This window comes from Chrysemys picta, chromosome 6, assembly GCF_011386835.1.
Source record: "Chrysemys picta bellii isolate R12L10 chromosome 6, ASM1138683v2, whole genome shotgun sequence".
NCBI classification, from domain to species: Eukaryota; Metazoa; Chordata; order Testudines; family Emydidae; genus Chrysemys; species Chrysemys picta.
The window spans coordinates 117,141,568-117,160,675 of NC_088796.1; the positions used below are offsets into that span (position 1 = coordinate 117,141,568).

Genomic DNA, 19,108 nt, shown 5'->3' on the forward strand with positions numbered 1-19,108 from the left:
ATTTTGCTTTTTAAAGGCCTTTATGGGTGTGCGGCTGAGCCAGCGAGGGTTAAGCCACCAGCAGGCTGTATGACTTGAAAACAAACCTTAAGGACATATTAGAAGAGTACTGAAATGGCAAACAGGGCCATTCCTTATAGATAGTTAGCAAAGCCATGTTAAATAAACCAGAGTCCTTAAAAATGTAGGTCTATATTGTTAGAGAACCAAGTAGAAGATACTAATTGTATTTATCTATGCTTACCTACATCTTGTTAGAGTTTAGCAATGTGATCTAAGCAGTTTGTAGATGCTAAACTTCTGTTCCTGTCTATAATGTTTCATTATTGTATTTTATTGATTCAACGATCAAAAGGGGATATTAAAATTTAGATGGAACTTGTGGTGTAGTGACATTGTCTTCAATTCTTTTTGAAATGTGTGACTCCACAATGTAAATCTACCTGTGAGCTGTTTGAATGGTTAATTGATTTATGCTAATGAATGCAACTAGATACCAGTGTATGCCTAGGAAACAGATTAGCTTCAAAGCAACAATGTACTTACCCTATTCTTCATCCAAGGGAAGCCTGCTGTGATCATTTGCTGACAAGAGGCTTATCCACTGAACTTTAGTTATAAAGGAAGTTGGGCCTGATCCTGTTTTATCTCAGATGTTCTTAAACTTTGTCAGGGAAAGTCTAAGTTGCAAGACTAAAGTCTCCAGGCCTATACTGGATTATCCCTGCAATTTCTCATGGAAGAATCGCAACAAACTATGCACCTGGACTTCCTATTGGACTATACCCTTTTAAATTGATTTCAGAAGGATTTTTAGAAATCAACCTCGCCATCTCGGCTATGAAACTGACCTAAGAACTTTATTCATAACTCTTTATTAAAGAAAAGAAATGTAGTTCATAAGGATTGGCTGTAGGCACATATTTGGTAAGATCTGAAATATTCATTGACCTGCTGCATGAGTAATGCGATTGGTAGAAATTTATATATGGTGAATAAGGTTTTTAGTAACCTTCACTATATTAGACTTGGCGGTCTGCGTGGGAGCCAAAGGCTGGATTGTTTAAAGGGAACTGTATTTTGGCTTTTAGGTAAAAAGTAAGGTATTACAGAAGCTGTTTTGTTACTGGCTTGGTAAAAACTAATTATAGAATAAACCACCAGTTTTGGGTATCATCTGATATATTCTTTGCAGTTTGCCCTGATTGAGCATTCTCAGTATAGCTCCCCAGCAATCATGGTCACAATGGGCATGAACATTGCTGGAAAACAAAAGAAGGCTTTTCAAGTTTCGATAATTACCATAGCAGGCCCAATTGCAGCTGTAATTTTGAATTATCTAGCAAGTGATAATCTAATTTAAGAGCTTCATTTTCTCTTAAATAGAATTACTACAACACAAATCTGTATCGCACTAAAGGTCTATATCAGCTTCATGACTCTTTGCTCCAGGGATCGGCAGCCTTTGGCACGCAGCCCGCCAGGGTAAGCGCCCTGGCAGGCCGGGCCGGTTTGTTTACCTGCCGCGTCTGCAGGTTTGGCCGATTGCGGCTCCTACTGGCTGCAGTTCGCCGCTCCAGGCCAACGGGGGCCGCGGGAAGTGGCGGCCAGCACATCCCTCGGCCCGTGCCGCTTCCCCCATGGGCCTGGAGCGGCGAACCGCGGCCAGTGGGAGCCGCAATCAGCCGAACCTGCAGACGCGGCAGGTAAACTAGCCGGCCCAACAGGGTGCTTACCCTGGTGGGCCGTGTGCCAAAGGTTGCTGATCCCTGCTCTGCTCTATCCTTTAGGCCACATTAATACCCCCATACACACTGAAGAGGAGGGGCAGCATGGCTCCCCATACTTGAAAGCTCTTTGGGAAGAGAAGCTTCGAGTGCATAAGTGTTTGCAGGACTGGGCCTTCATCTAGAAATAGGCACGTTTAATATTAACCAAAGTATACGCATTAGAAATTACAACTTGAATTTCAAACCCTTTTCAAACTAGCCCCGCTCCCTGGGCAGACTGCAGTATAAGCCACTCATCACAGGCCAGGTTGGGTTTGGACCTGCTGCCTTGGCCTTCCCCTGGGCTGCCCTCTGCAACTCCCAGTACCTCTTGGCCTTCTGCTAGGCTGCAGCCTGAGGCTTTCCAGGCTGGAGCTCCCTAGCTCCTCTGCCTTTCCCCAGCCCTGCTCCACCCAGGTACCCTGTCTCTATCTCCCTGCAGCCAGACCCTTCTCCCTCTACAGCTACAGAGAGATTGTTTGGCCTCTGGCTCAGCCTTTTTATAGGCCAGCTGTGGCCTGATTGGGGCGTGGCCCAGCTGCGGCCGCTTCCCCAATCAACCCAGCTTTTAGAGCTGCAGCCCTCTCCAGGGCTGCTTTTACCCTGATTTCAAGTGCTGATTTCAAGCCCTTCAGGGCAGGAACGGGTGTCCACCCCAATATGTACAGGCAGTGCCATGAGAACACCTGTTCCCATGTTCAGGTGACATTGTAAATAAGAAGTGGGCAGTATTATCTTCCATAAACAAACAAACTTTTTTGTCTTAGCAATTGGCTGAACAAGAAGTAGGACTGAGTGGATTTGTAAGCTCTAAAGTTTTACATTGTTTTTTTATATAACTGCACTCAAAAATAAAAACATTCTACATTTGTAAGTTGTGCTTTCGCAATAAAGAGATTGCACTACAGTACTTGTATTAGGTGAATTGAAAAATACTATTTCTTTGGTTCTCTTTACAGTGCAAACATTTGTAATAAAAAAATTATATAAAGTGAGCACTGTACACTTTGCCTTCTGTGTTGTAACTGAAATAAATATATTTGAAAATGTAGAAAACATCCAAAAATAGTTATAAAAAAGTTATTCTGTTATTAACAGTGCGATTAAAACTGCAATTAATCATGATTTTTTTTAATCTTGTGGTTAATTTTTAATTGTTTGACATCCCTAGTTTCTATATTATACTGACATACCTGAAGCTGCAGTCAGGGCTACACAATTATCATAGAACTGTAAACTCTGCAAATCAAGTTGCAATTTTGATTTTGAAATAATACCTGCTGAATCTCTTCGCATTCTCGGTCTATGAGACAAGTGTTTAAGTAAGGAATTATCTGTTCTGCATCAATGTCTCTCATCGTAGCTTCTATACGTTTCAGCAGCTGCCGATGCACCTCCAGGCTTTCAAGTTTTTGAAAATCCCAGTTTTCAATTGCTTCCCTCAGACCAGTGTAACCTTGAAAACAAAAGGGGTGGGGCGAATTACACCAGCAAACACCGCTTTTAATTAAAACAGATATTTTGACCCATTACTGGCTAAGAGCTCTTGGGTGAACTACAACCACATTTTGAAAAGGGGGTTGGGTTACCTTTACATTTAACAACAACCCACACACACAACCCAGAAAAGGCACCCTATCTTAAGGAAGTTTTAAGACTGCACAGTCAAGCAAGAAAAGTTAGGAAATGCCAAAATTAATACTGCCTGTGCAACCTTAACTCAACCCCCTTGTAGGTATGCATTATGATGCAGTCTTATTTTTCCCACAGGACCTGGGCCTCGCTCAGAATGCTCTGCCATCTCCACAGCTCCTATTGTTCCTCATCCCTGGCTCATGCCCCTCTCCCATCCAGCTTCTGCTACGGCCCCTCTCCCCTCCCTGTTTCTATCCTCTTCCCCATCTTCTGCCCTTCCTCCCGGCATCTATTCTCTCTCCGCCCATACATTCCTCACTCCTCTGCATTCATATCAAGCTGCTTCCTCTTTTCCCTCAGAGCACAGGAGAGAAGATCCCTGCTCTTAGTTCAGGTACTCAGTGCCACAACTGATCCTGGTGGCAAGGAAGAGCAGTTATGGGGAAAGTCTTCAGTCCATGTACCTCTGGGAACAAGCATGCTCAGTTGCTCTGTGGGAAGGGACTATGCACAGTCCAGTCAGCACACAGGAGCTGAGAGAGAATAGAACATGCTCAGTGCAGACTGAATGTTCAGAGAATTGGACTGCCAAACTCTAACAAGCCTCTCTACTGGGCATGTGCAAACAGATTTTTCAAAGGCTTATAAACTTGTCCAAATTTTGGAGGTTTTTCCTGGGAACAGCAAAAGGTCCATTGCTGACACCAGACGTCAAGTCCCTGCCAAACGTCAAGTCCCTGTTGCAAAGCATGGGGGAGCTAGAGCTTCTCAATTAAAAGATTATTTTAAAAAAAGGACAAATCAATTAATGGTTTCCTAATCTCAAAAACATTTTAGCCGTTTCTGAGAATAACAAAAACTTTCCCCAAAAAATCTGCTTCAGGCAGGCACACAAAAGTGTGAGGAGAAAATAGGGTTCTGCTTACCTGTTTACACTACAACTCCTTATTTTTTCCTGACGGACCAGAATGAAATGTTGGTATCACAGTATAGTTTAGTTTAACCTAAACCGTCATCTAGCTCAGCCCTCCACTGAGCAGGAAGGAGATGCTAAATTTTTAGTCTGAGACTCGAGACCATCAATATGTTTTACAGACCAACACTGGAACAGAGAGAATTAACTCCTGGGCCAATGTTTATCCTGCAATATAGACTATCTGAAAGTACTCATTGGGGCTGGAGGTTAACTACCCTCGTATCAGCTGGGTAACAGATACAACCAAGCAGACAAAGTGTTCCTAAATTATATGTAACACAGCTTTATGATTCAGAAATTAGAGATTGTAGCCCAAGGAGAATCTACCCTAGATCTACTTCTTACTGATGAGAAATTTATAAAAAGTATGAGTAAGAAGGAAGCTTGGAGCAATTGACCAGGAACTGCACTATTGCATAATTTAAAAAAAGAGTTCAAAGAATGCAACAATAGCTCTCATGAAAGCAAGTTTTCAGAAGTTAAGAAGCCTAGTAAGTCAGGGTGCCAATGAGAGAAAGAGTTCAAATCCATTAGTGTGGAAGAAAGCTGGCACACCCTGAAGGTACTATACTTATAGTATCGCAATCTCTCAGATGCTTTGGAGAAAGCTGCACTAAACCTCCGTAATGGACAATCATTTAATAACCTGCCCGTATGGGAACTTTCTTCCCATCCCTAGGCAATTAATAGCTGGCTTACATTTTGAAGCATGAGGCTTCATACACTTTATACATATATTAGCCTGATATTAAATAACTGGAGATATTCTCACAAGCCACATAAATAATAACTAATCCTTTTGTGAATCCTATTAAGCCCTTGGCTTCGAAGTTCTCTCATGACAATGGGCTCCACAGGTTAATTACACCTGCTGTAAAAAGTGTTTCCTTTAATCGATTATATGCTTATAGCTTTCCAGTTTCACTGGATGTCCCCATATTCTTGTATTAAGGCTGAGATTTTTAAAGGAGGCACATGCACATAACACCCATCAAAATTCAATAGGATCTGGGTGCCTAACTTCCTTAAGTGCTTTCAAAAATCCCAGCCCAAGGGTCTGACCAGAAGGCTACTGAAGTGAACAGCAAGACTCCCATTGATATGAATTGGTTTTAAATCAGGCTTTCTGAGAATTATGAATGCCCAATTTAATTCTTTATGCCTTTCGTTATTTTGTGTACCTTTGTTACAGCCTCTCATTCATCTTCTCTTGAATCTAAATATCCCCAGTCTTTCCACTCTCTCCTCTTATGGAAGTCTCCCCAGGCCTCAAATCACTTTCATGGTCAGTCTCTGAACCCCTTCTATTTCTGAAAATATCAGACAAGATCTGAACACTGTTATACATACAGACATACCATTGACTTATACAGTGGCAATGTAGGATTTTTTTTAATCCCAGATGGGCTGTGGAAGAGTCTCCCAAGGGAAATGGTAGAAGCCTCATTGCTTGGAACTGCTTAAGTCAGAACGTTTATACACACAGAGTAGGCAACAATCCTGCTTTAAGAAAACCGAGTGGGGCCTTTTCAATCTCCAACTTCTATGAAAGAGTCCTCCAGCAAAACTTGAAAGTGCAATGTGGGGTTATCTTTATATATATCATACGGAAGTCGCAAAGGGCACATATATTTTTGGCAGTTCACTCTTAGTTGCCTATGCATACAATTAAATCAAGAGTTACATCATATTACATCAGAGTTACATCATACAGGTTTCAGAGTGGTAGCTGTGTTAGTCTGTATCAGCAAAAAGAATGAGGAGTCCTTGTGGCACCTTATAAATTTGTTAGTCTCTAAGGTGCCACAAGGACTCCTCGTTCTTTTTGATCATATTAAAAGCAGAGGAGCTCTTCTCTCTGAGGTCAGAGGGTTTTAAATGCTACCTTATAGCAATCCTCTGGGGGGGATGGACGCACGCGCACACGCACACACACACACACACACACACACACACACACACACACACACACACACACACACACACACACACACACACACACACACACACACACACACACACACACACACACACACACACACACACACACACACACGACAGCTGGTGCTTATATCAGAGCATTTAGAGACCATTTGAAAATAAGTTCAAGGCAGTGACCTGTTACTTATTTGGCACAAACTCATCCATTACATAGCATTGTATACACTTCAGTGCTATGGAAATAAAATACAATGCTGATAAATTAAAAGAAGAGAGTTATATTTAAATTGTCATTTTAGATTTTTTTTTAAACAATATTCTTTATAGCTAAATCCATGAAAGGGAGAAAGGAAACTGCTATATATTTCTTTTGTGCATGACCATTAGAGTGTGGTCTTCACTCTGAAAAATGACTAATGATGTTGGAGTTCCCCATTTATTAAGTCTCATTGAATCATGGATCAAATTTCCTCAACTCCCAAGTAAAAAGATTTTTCCTACTGCCAATATTTGCAAACAGTCTGGGATATGAAAATCATTCTTTTATAGCTATTCTCTTAAGTTTTATAATAAATAAAAAAAAACAGCTTCTGCCAACCAAAACAAGATGTCACTAAAAAAGTAAATTGCCCAGATCCTCATAATACAACATCTTGCTTTGATCAACATAGAAAATTAACAATATTGACTTTTATATTGTCATAATTAGGCTTTCGAGGAACTAGTGCAGTTCATACCTCTCGGAGTTACTGTCTCAGGCTGTCTGCAGACCTCACTGCATCAGTTACATGGTTCACATTTTGCAGGTTTTCTTTGCAACCCAAGGGCTAGAGACTTAATATTTGTTTTTTTTGTTGGCTCGCTTTTTTGAGTTAACAAAACTGAGATTCTGGGACACAGAATGGTGCAGGTGTATGCACACGCACATGTCCTATCTCAGCAAGCTGCCATGAGCCAGCCCAATTTAACCTCTGCTCTAAACCTTCTAGCTACGAGATGGATTGGTGGAGAAGCTTGTACTGCTACAACTTGACCTATGGAACTAAAAGGTGTTCACGTTCCAGGGTGATCAATCCAGCACCTTTCACAAGCAATAAATTCACACACGACATGAAAAAGTAGGGAAAATGAAAACGGTCAGCTTTACCAATGAAAACAAACCTGCTTCATTCAGTGCATCTAGAAATCCCCGAAACCATCCTTCTGATTCGAGCTGCAGTATAGAGTCAACAAAGAGAGCCGCAGCAGCAGTCAGCCCCTCCTTCTGTTCCTCAATCTGAATTCTCTCTCTGGCACCTAGCGTGAAATCAGATATGAATAAGTCAAAATTGTAGATCTGGTGTGCGGACAGCAGTGGGGACAGCACCTGGTGCAGAGTGCTGCAGGTGCTGAAATACTTCCTGGGTATATTTACATTATGGGTATCTGCTTTATACTGCACTTCCCCGAGGCAAGGAGAGGAAGCATATACACCTTATGAGTGGGAAACAATCTCTGGAGATGCACAAATTAAACCCAAATTCAGACTACAAGTTCTTGGTTGAAATTGAGAAAGCTGCCAAAGGGATTTGGTCACACAAGTCTCACTGAAATTACTGCGAGTCTAACAGTTCTTGGGGAAATCCAAGCCTGAGAGAGACACTATGTTACCCCCTGCTAGGGTGACCAGACAGCAAATGTGAAACATCAGGATGGGGGGGAATAATAGGAGCCTATACAAGAAAGAGACCCAATAATCGGAACTGTCCCTATTAAAAAAAAAAAAAAATCTAGACATCTGGTCACCCTAACCCCTGCCTCCAGCAAGAGGGAGTTGTCTTGGGGTAGCTGGGTGTCAGCTCCATGGTACCACCAGCCTTTCAGCCACCCAAGCCCTCTAGGCTATGCCAACCCTACTAGATGCAACCCAATCCCTGAGGCCCTTTGAATCATTTCCATATGATATCGAGCTGGCTATTCCCAGATATCCCAGATCCTCTCCCCTCAAATGTACACTGTACCCCAATTTACCAGTTTTACCCCAGACTGCTGCTCCTGCAAACCAAACAGCACTTGTGAGCACTTATAATAAAACAAAAGTAGGTTTATTTAAGAACGAGTAAAGATTTCGCTAGAACTGAGTGTGATGGTAACAAATGGTTATGATAGAAAACAAAATAATAAAATGTGAACCTGAGTGTAGCTATCAAGAGTACCTTTCCTATCTAATAAAGGAAGTCTCCCCCTATAACCCTCCAAAGTTCAGTCTGTTGCAAAACTGGCTGGTTTCTCAAAAAACAAGAACCAAACATTCATAAAAGCACCGCTGCACTCCACAAAGGTTTTTCCTCAGTGAATGGATGCAGAGTGCTTCTCCCTCCTCTGTGTTATCAGTATAACAACATCTTTATCTTTCTTTTCATAGACAGAGTGAACCCGTCTGGTTGTTAACTTCCCTTTAACTGATTTCAATTGTTTGCATTTGCCTCTGATAGTTTCCCCATTCAAAGTCTTCGGACTTGTCTAGACTTCAAACACTGAGGGTACACTGCTGTAGCCCTTCAGTGTAGACGCTACCTATGCGAATGGGATGGGGTTCTTCCATCAACAAAGGTAATCTACTTCCCTGAAAGGCCATAGTTAAGTCGACGGAATTGTTCCATTGACTTAAAGTTGTCTACACAGGGATTTAGGTTGACTTAATTACGCCGTTCAGGGGTGTGGACTTTTCACAGTCCTGAATGACGTAGTTATGCCAATCTAATTTTTTAGTGTAGACCAGGCCTTAGTATTGCAGAAGGCCAAACAACTGAGCCTTGCATTGCCTCACTAGCTAAACAGTGTAGGGTGACACTTCCCCTCTTGCCTGAATGGGCCACCACCGACACACATTATCCCCTGGTGACTAATTTCTACTCCAGGTCCATAAAGCATACATTCAATATAAATATATTATTTCTTAAATACAACCCATATAAACATAAAGACCATGTATTTTGCAAGTTAAGAGCTTTCTGTAGATACCTTACTTGTTACTCTTTATGGGTAAATACATGCATTTGGTGTAATGAGTTTGTCAGCTCTGAGGTGAGAGTTGTTTGAAAAGAACAGGGGACCCTTTGCCAAAGAGTCTCTGTCACTGAGCTGTGTGGCTAAATCTGCCAACTGGCTTTGAAAAAAGTCACAAGCCTTGCATTTCATATGCTTTGTAAGGCACCTACCATATTTTGGAGCATTAGACTGATACTTTTCTGTTAACCCCAAAGCTGGGTACCACATTAACCCATTTGCTGCCGTCATCTGCCAAAGTCTATGTGCAGCAGCAAAAAGCGGCAGCATCCCTTAATTCATGGATGTTCCAGCATTGTTCTGTTTGTAATGCGCAGCACGCTGGAGCACTGGTAATGGACCCATTGTGCAAGGTGCTACAGAAACACAGATCAAGGTGGTCCCCACCCAAGAGCAGGAACTGGCACTTCAAACTTGTACATCGGGAAGCAATAAGTGTTCATTTCCATAGATAGACAGTGCCAAGTAGAGACAGAGCACCCAAGCAACTAAATATAAAGACTCAGCACAGAGTACGTCAGATACAAGGCCCAAAAATTTCAAAACGGAAACTGCCTCTTCCCTTCAGTCCTCTCGCTAGGTGTATTAAGCTACCATCAGTTTAACAAGGGAAATGGTATTCTCTCCATCTCCCTTTCTCCCATTTGAACCCTAGACCTATGGACAATACGGCACAGAAAGAATAAAAGACTTGACCCTGTGTCCATTCAGGTCAGTGGCAAAGCTCCCAATGACTTCAATAGTGGGTACTAAGTGAGGAAAACTACCGCTATTTTGCAATTCAAGAGGTTTAGGAGCTGTGTAGAGAGTTGCCGGGTACAGCTGAGGTTAAATTGTCGTTAAAGGGACACCATGAACTCTCGCTGTACTTGGCTGAAAAACTATTTTTTTTAAACAAAGCCAACACTCAATAGAAATATCTTCATTAGATGGGACATAATTAAAGAGGAGACAACAGAATGAGCAAAGAGGGACAAACAAAAGTGGTGAGAGGGGAGAAGAGAACAGAAATCCCCTGTCACCAACCACTTGCTCTCCAGGAGAGAAGCATTCATGAGAGGGGCGGGGATGGCGGGCCAGGGGTGTCGTGGCCAAGGACTGCCCAGAGCACCCACCCACAGCAAGCCCAGCCCACAGCCAGCATCTCACCATCAGAGAGCCAGTCGTTCATGTAGCCCAGCACATAGGCAGGATTCAGTATCTTCTCAATGTACTGCCTGTAGCACCGCAGGCTCTCTTTCTGCTCCGCAGTCATCCGGGCTCCAGTTTACTGGCGCAGCCCCTGTAGAACTAGTTCCCAGCTTTCCTTTGTGTCCTTTGCTCTGGCTTCACGCTTGCAAAGGAGAGAAAATCCCTTCGGTGCAAAGCACCCTGTCGCTGCAACTGGTGGGCGGTGGTGCCCCCAGCTCTGGTCTGCAGGCTGAAATCAGGGAAGGCAAATTCCCCCTGACCTTTCAAAGAGGAGGGAGACAACCTCGGCGCAAGCTCACAGCTCGCCACTGAAAATGGGCTGACTCCGAGGGAAGAGGAAAACTCCCAAGCCACCGGGGTAGGAGAAAAGAAACTAAGAAGAGCAGCAGAAAGGAAACTGAAACTTAGACCAAAAGCCCAGGCAGGAGGCACGCAGAGGGGAGGTGCCGAGATGCAGCCAATCGGGCTGCCAGGATAACCAGCAATGAATGACAGCAGTAGACGCAGCAAGGCACAGCATGTGATCCTGCTTTCCACAAGTTCCTGCCCTTCCAGAAGGGGGCGCATATACTCTGCCACACGTGTGTGACAAGATTATCCAGCGCTCATAACTAACGGGAACAAGTTTTGGGAGGGATATTAAATCTTATGCTTTGGGATTTAAACCAATCCCAAACCATTAGAGATTAGGATCAGAGATCATGGGGGGGGGGGGGCAGATTATCCCACATCTGCCTACTGCAAAGTATCAGAGGGGTAGTGCATCTAAAGCGTCTGTTAGTGATAGAACCCTGAACTAGCAGGACTTTGGGTCCAGTCTAGTATGACACTTTGTTTTTATGTTCCTACATCCATTAAAGGCACAACAAATCCTTCAGATTCAACAAGACCACAAGCTCCTTTAAGCACCTTCATGTTCCTCCTACCAAATGGAAACAGTCTAATAATCAACCCAGCAAGTAAACTCGAAACCAAAGCAGGTCATACCATGCATCCCCTCTCCCCCAAAGACACAGATTTTTAAGACAGCAGTTTATATAGACCAGCTCATAATGTGCCTTATCTCATCTTACTGTCGGGTGGTAACGGTGCCTTTGGGTAACTGACCATTGTAACACATAGTTCTTGTTAGATTGGTGGAATTATCCCACCCATAGGGCACCTTATAGAGAAGACATAATATGGTACTTTGCGGCTTTGATTTCTTTCTTCTCAGAGCTTTATAGGTAAGTACTAGGAGCAGGCATGCCTGTGGGGAATCCCAGCTCGCATTTCTTAAGAGGAAAACTTTGTAAGTATCTCCCTCGGAGATTCTCCCACAGCTGTCCATTCATGGGCAGAAGGAAGGAGGGGGGCAGGTTAATCCATCAACTTTCTCATGGACCTGGATGTCCTTCCAGCTCCAGAGTCAGCACATTCTATGAATTCTGCACTGATCAAAAAGGTCTCTCCAGACACAGAGACCTGCAGCATCTCAGCTCTGGTCCCATTAGATTCCCTGCCCCCGTCCTTTCAGGCAAAGTAGTATTTTCAGAAATACTATTGACCTATAGGAAACTTGCGGCCATCGGCGGTGGGGGGGGGGGCGCACCCCCCCCGGCCTTGCGGGTCCTACCTTTTGGACCAAAGGGGGCACCTTCCACCATCCAGTGGACCAGTTACTCAAGATGCTCCCCATTCCGAGTCACAGGGAAAACAGCCCAGAACTTGGGGGGGGGGGGGGGGGAAGAGAGAGAGAGAGAGAGAGAGAGAGCGATCAAGGACATGCTGGCTGCCGGGGTGATCCAGCCATCTTCCAGCCCTTGGGCCTCTCCCATGGTGTTGATCCCCAAGAAGGATAGGTCAATCTGGTTGTGTGTGGATTACCGGATACTTAATGCCATCAAGTTTGATGCCTAGGCCTGATGAGCTTCTAGACAAGTTGTGGGAGGTTTGTTATCTCACTACCATGGATCTCACCCAGGGCTCCTGGCAAGTACCTTTGGATCCGGATGCCTGGCTGAAATCTACTTTTATCACCCCTCGGGGGTTATACAAGTTCCTTTCGGCCTAAAGGGGGCACCTTCCAGCACCCAGTTACTCAAGGGGATGGAGCATTTTGCCCTGGCATATATTGATGATATCTGCATTTTTAGCCAGATCTGGGAGGACCACGTGTCCCAGGTTAAAAAAGTGCTGGACCAGCTCTGGATCGTAGGTCTGACTATAAAAGTTGGGAAGTGCAAGGTGGGGGATGTCAGAGGTGTCATACCTGGGCCACAAAGTGGGGGGCAGCTGCCTAAAGCCAGAGCCGGCCTAGGTGGAGGTGATCAGAGATTGGCCCGCTCCCCAGACTAAAAAGCAGGTCCAGGCTTTCACTGTGATGGCAGGCTAGTACCGGAGGTTCGTACCCCACATTAGCTCCATAGCCGCCCCAATCACTGAGCTATGTAAGAAGGGTAAGCCAGATAAGGTGGTCAAGACGGAGCAGCGCCAGAGGGCTCTCTGTGCTCTGAAGGAGTCTCTCTGGTCAAGGGCCCGGTGCTGGTAAGCCCGGACTTCAACAAGCCCTTTATGGTGTTCACCAACACCTGAAAAAGAGCTTGGTGCAGTACTAATGCAGATTGACGGAAACGGGGAGAGATATCCCATCGTGTACCTGAGCAGAAAGCTGCTGCCCGGAAGCAAAACTATGCAGCCATAGAAAAGGAACATCTGGCCATGGTATGGGCCCTTAAAAAGCTGCAGCCATATCTATTTGGGCAGCGCTTCACCGTGTACACTGACCATTCGCCCCTGACGTGGCTACACCAGATGAAAGGGGCCAATGCCAAGGTACTGAGGTGGAGTCTCCAGTTTCAGGGTTATAACATTGAGGTGATCCACGTTAAGGGGAGTGCCAACGTTATAGCTGATACTTTGTCCTGGAGAGGGGGCCAGAATTTCCCCAGGCCACTAGCTAAAGTGGCCCCCGCTCAGTACGGTCTTGGAGCAGGAGAGATGTGACAAAGTGGGGTTTTATTCATCTTATGTTGCATGTGAGTCTTACTGTCCTATACTAATACTGTGTGTACCTTAGTTTCCCAGTGTACTGCACCAATACTTAGCTGCTGAATCCCCACTCTGTCACTCCAAGCGCAGGAAGTGGGGACCCTCAAGGATTCTAAAGATTAATACTGGCTGCTCCAGGCTTGTATTACACCAAGGTTACAGCTTCTCTCTGACTTCGGCTTGGTAAACACTGCCACCTCCAAATGCCAAAAAAAACCCTTTGAACCCAGGAAGGAGCACATGGGAATTCCTCCCTGTGGGGTACCCTCAAGCCTTGTCACACACACCCCTCCAGGGGAAGAGCTGAGCAAGAACACAAAGGAAATTAGCTGTGGCTACCAGCTAATCAAACATGCACAAACCTCTTATTTTACTAATAATTACATGAAGAACGAAACAGTACTTTTTACATTCCAAGGACTACAAAGACTTAGAATACAGGGACATTTTTACCCAGCTGACTGCCTAGTTGGAAGAAGATGATCACTCTAAGGAGCTGGTTCCTGAGCCAGCTGGGGCCGCGAGAGAGGCTGGGAGCAGCCAGGCAGCCCCAGGGGTCATCCCAGTCACTGACCCAACCGGGGACGCTGGAGGAGCTGAAAGCAGCCAGGCAGCCCCAGAATCCACCTACCTGACCAGCAGGGGATCTTTCCAACCGAGATCCCCATTGGTGGAGCTGAGACGGTTGGAGTTGGAAATGGGACTGAAACCGAAAGAGCTGGAGGACCGTGAGAGACAGAGGCAGCATGAACTGGTGATGGTGGAGCTGAGAAGCAGAGACTCCAACCGTGGTGAGTGGGGATGGGCCCTGGGTGGCTAAGCCCACAGGGAACTGATATCAAAGTGCTACCTCAGTTTAAGGAAGGGGATGATATAGATGCCTTCCTCACTGCCTTTGAGAAGGCTCACAACATGCACCAGGTTTACCCTGCTGACAGGCTTCGGCATCTCACCCCCTCACTGGGACGTGATTGAACTAATGGGGCTGGAATGACTATATGAACTCTGTCCCCCTGACCAGAGGATGTGGTTCATGGACAAGAGGCTGAAGGACCTGCGCTGCACAGGGCTGCTGGCTGACGAGTTTGTAGACAGCAGGACAGGATATGGAATGGAATCCCAGGGGGACAGGCCCATATCAGTGCAGAAGAGGGGGTCACCCAGGGGCTTCCCCTAAGGGAATCTCAGATAAATCCCACCCGAGAGGCACAGTACCAGAACTGACCGACCAGCCCCAGGGGACCAACAGGACCTGAGGTGTAATTACTGTGGGCAGGGGGGCCCACAGATGGGCCCGGTGCCAAAAGCTCAGGGACGGGATGAGCAAACTGAGCCCTCAAAGGGTTAACTGGGTGGTAGCCCAGCCAGAGGAGGGGCTGGCTCCCCAGGCGGGAGGGGCTGGCAGTTTAGCAATGGCCCAAGAGGGAGGAGTCTCCCAGGCCAGCTTCTCGGGGAGGCTTAATGCTCTGGATTCAAAGCTCTCAGTCTACAGCGTGGGTGTGGGGCAGCCCCGGAGGAGCGAGTGCCTCATTCCCCTGGAGGCGGATGGGAAGCAGGTCACTGGGTACTGGGACACGGGCCCTGAAGTGACACTGGCCCTGAAGTGACACTGGCCCAGCGCGAGGTGGTGGCCCCAAACTGGGTGGTGCCCAACACCTACCTAACCCTGACGGGCGTGTGCGGGCCCCAGTTTAAGGTACCCCTGGCAAGGGTATATCTGAAATGGGGGGCCAAGGAGGGGCCCAAAGATGTAGGGGTGCATCATCAGTTGCCAGCCAAGGTGCTGATAGGGGGGGGGTGGCCTGGCGGATTGGCCGGGCAGCCCCCAGAGCACCCTAGTCATCACCTGTAGCCAGAGCCAGCGAAGGGCACTCTGCCCTGGCACCAGGGCAGTACCCTGCTGGGGGTGCAGGTCCCTACCCTGGTGGGAAAGGAGTCACTGGGGACAGGACTTGGTGGGGCTGCAGCCTCTGACCCAGCCACTGAAAGGGAGCAGGTCTCCATCCCTTCCCCAGCCGCTGAATTCCAGGCTGAGCTGCAGAAGTATCCTTCCTTAGAGAAGCTAAGGGAACTTGCTGGCCACAGCATGGTGAAACTCCTGGGGGAAGGCTTCTGGGAAAGATTCCTGTGGGAGAAGGGATTCCTGTACCGGAACGGGCTCCCCAAGGGGAAGTGGAATCGTGGGAGATCAGGAGACAGCTAGTGGTCCCACAGAAGTACCGCCACAGGCTACTGTACCTGGCCCACGATGTCCCTCTCTTGGGAGACCAGGGAATCCAGTGCACCAGGCAGAGGCTGCTACAGAACTTTTACTGGCCCGGGAACTTTGATGCCATCCAGCAGTACTGCAAGTCCTGCGATCCCTGGCAGAGGGTGGGGAAGGTCCGGGACAAGGGGAAAGCAGCTTTGAGGCCCCTGCCCATCATAGAAGAGCCTTTCCAGAAGGTGGCCATGGACATAGTGGAACCCCTCATCAAGGCAACTCAGACAGGGAAAAAATACATTCTGGTGGTGGTAGATTTCGTTACTCGCTATCCCGAGGCAGTGGCCTTGTCCTCTATCAAGGCAGATACAGTGGCAGATGCACTGCTGACTGTTTTCAGCAGAGTGGGGTTCCCTAAGGAGGTCCTTACAGACCAGGGCTCCAATTTCATGTCAACTCTGCTCCGGTTCTTGTGGGAGAAGTGTGGGGTCCAACACACCTGCTGTAACCTAAGTGTATCACTATCAGTCCAATGGGCTGGTGAAGAGGTTCAATGGGACCCTAAAGATGATGCTGAAAACTTTTATGAACAAGTACCCAGAGGACTGGGACAAGTAGTTACCCCACTTGATGTTCATGTACCAGGTAGTGCCCCAGGAATCAACCAGGTTCTCTCCTTTCGAGTTGCTGTATGGGAGGAGAGGGAGGGGACCCCTGGACTTGATGAGGGACGAATGGGAAGGGAAGGCTTCCCCCGATGGAAAAATCAGAGGTGGAGTATGTATTGACTTTCTGGGAAAAGCTCACTGAGCTCATGGACTTGGCCGGGGAGAATTTACCCAGGGCCCAAGGGAAGCAAAAAGTCTGGTACAACCGCTCAGCGCGTGCCTGCTCCTATGCTACCGGGGACCAGGTGATGGTTCTCATTCCCGTGAGAAAGAACGAACTACAGGCTGCCTGGGACAGGCCCTTTCAGGTCATCAAGCAACTGAATGAGGTAAACGGTGTAGTGAAACCCTCGCAGCCAGAGTCGGGTGCTGGCACAATGAGAGTCCATGAAAGTGTTACATTTCTTCTTGGACGATTAGATCCTCAATAGCCAAACACATCTTTTTGAAATTTATTCAACATAAGAACGGCCATACTGGGTCAGACCAAAGGTCCATCTAGCCTAGTACCCTGTCTTCCAACAGTGGCCAATGCCAGGTGCTTCAAAGGGAATGAAGAGAACAGGTAATCATCACGTGACCCACCCCATCGCCCATTCCCACCTGGCAAACAGGCAAGGGACATCATCCCTCTTTCCAACAGATTTTGCAATTTAAAGCAGATTTATCCAATCCCTTAACTGTCATCATCAAGACACGTACATATGCTGGACGTGGACAATAGAGAAGCAATTTGATACAAATAAGTGCAACAACTTTTACATTTCTACCTTTCTTATATGACTCTCAGGGCCAAATGTTTAACAGACCTCCTTAAAGGCTTCCTCAATGTTTGTAGGCAGATTTATGTGCATGGCAAATTGGTCAGTTACATGTAGTTTCCGGATTTGCTTAAGACTTTGTGCAAATGCTGTGGTTTGGCCCTAAAAGATCTGTGGAGCATCCCTCTGCTGAAGATCAGGAAGAGCCCATATATTTTACGAAATAAAATGCTGGAACATCCTTGAAGGCCTGCCCCCAAAAGAGGACAATGGGGCAAACTTCAAAATGTGGCCCGTTCCATAAATACACAATACATCCCATAGGGCTCATTTTCTATACAGCAATACACTTTTTTTTAATAATAGTGTTAGCCACCTGTATAAAGTATATGGTGATGGTTGTTTTACTCATGGCTAGGGTAGATACATACTCTGCAGCAGTTGGACATGGCACCAGCTGCACAATTACCTAGTGCTTCTATTTTGTGAATTAGACTGGGGGGGGGATGTAATCCTTTATTTGGGTTTATTTTCTCATTTGGGGAATCATGGCTTGCTATGCCAGTGAGCAAATGAGTCAGGTGATCTCAGGTTCCTGTGAGTGTATGGAATATGCACATGCATGTATACGAATGAACTGATGTCTGCATGGATATGTTCTGCTTCATCCCACCCCCCTACTTCTTTTTGTGTCCAGCATATTGAGTATGACAAACACACAAGCAATCCTGAACCATGCAGGTCATGACCTCAGACAGGTAGTGAGTTGGTGAAAAAGGAGTATTTAAGCAAGCATATAATTACAGGTGTAACCCTTCTGCCAGGCCAGTTGATAGCAGCAAGGGCCGGGTTCAGTACATAGGGGTCCCTTCCCAACAGCGTGACACAGAACCAGCTCGAGCCCCCACCCAGTGACCTGGGAAAAAAAATCTTACACACACCCCTGGGTGCTTCGAAGAGGCAATACTTCCCCTCTCACAAGCACAGAGCCTCGGTGTAGCAGAAAACGTTTAATAACATGAGGTAAATGACATAGCATTAAATTGGGAAAACACCACAACTAGAGTTCATAGACCAAACCATGAGCGAAGACCCACCCCAGCAGATTGGGCCGTGTCTTTTCTCGTTGGTTCTTGAAACCAGCAACCCAACAACCACCAAAGTCCCAAAAGTCCAACAACCCCAAAGTCTCTGTCCCTGGTCAGTGCAGCCCCAGAGTTCAAGGGGGGGGAGGGTGTGCAGGGTGTTAAGTGGCACCTTACATGATCCGAGGCCGACCAGCTGCCCCTCCATGGGGTTCCGCCGCAGCCTTCACCACAAGCCGCTTCACTCCACCAGCTGTCCCGTGAGCCGCCCCTGCCATCCCACGAACTGTTCTGGCAGCTGCTCCGCTCACCGACTTGTGAGCCACTCAGCACCGCTCCAACTGTCCCCGCGAGGCTCCACTCTGCTAGCTGCTCCGCCAGCCGCTTAGCAATATAGCTTCAGGCTCCCCCACTAGTTAACACAGCCTCAGTGATCTCAGCTCTTGGTAACTTTAGCTCTTTTGTGATTTCAGCTAGTAGTAGGGGAGCCCCAGTGCTGGTGCACTATTGGCCTGACATGAACTCAGCTCAGCAGCCTGTAACTAGACTCCTAATGGAATCAAAATTAGCTCTGACATTCAACAGTGGAGAGAGGAGGAGGTGCAATTGGTGTTTCAGGTTCCAAAAAAAGCACCCACACCACCAGGTACAAATACCTGCCCCCAACCCCTTTCAATTCACTAGGTTTTGTAACCTATGCCCCTTGTCAAGCAGGTGCTACTTAGGTAATAGTGAGTCCTTCTGTCATACAACAGTTCCACTGGCCTTGATTCACAGAATCAGGGTAACAAAACTTTATTC

At 46.5% G+C, this 19,108-nt stretch overlaps 1 protein-coding gene across 3 annotated transcripts in view; it reads right to left on the reverse strand.

The window, feature by feature from the left end:
- The window catches only part of RIGI (RNA sensor RIG-I), a 36,016-nt gene extending 25,035 nt beyond the window's left edge, over window positions 1–10,981 (reverse strand). Inside the window, exons 1-3 of one of the 3 annotated variants that reach the window (XM_005294762.5) lie at window positions 10,519–10,981; window positions 7,483–7,617; window positions 3,047–3,225 (exon numbers count right to left, since the gene is read on the reverse strand). In XM_005294762.5, coding sequence (XP_005294819.2) covers window positions 3,047–3,225; window positions 7,483–7,617; window positions 10,519–10,624 — 420 coding nt within the window. In that variant the 5' untranslated portion in view covers window positions 10,625–10,981. Of the gene's footprint in view, window positions 1–3,046; window positions 3,226–5,561; window positions 5,691–7,468; window positions 7,618–10,518 lie in introns of those variants that run through there. The other 2 variants (XM_005294763.5, XM_024105662.3) reach the window with 2 other exon arrangements.
- Window positions 10,982–19,108: the final 8,127 nt, after the last annotated feature.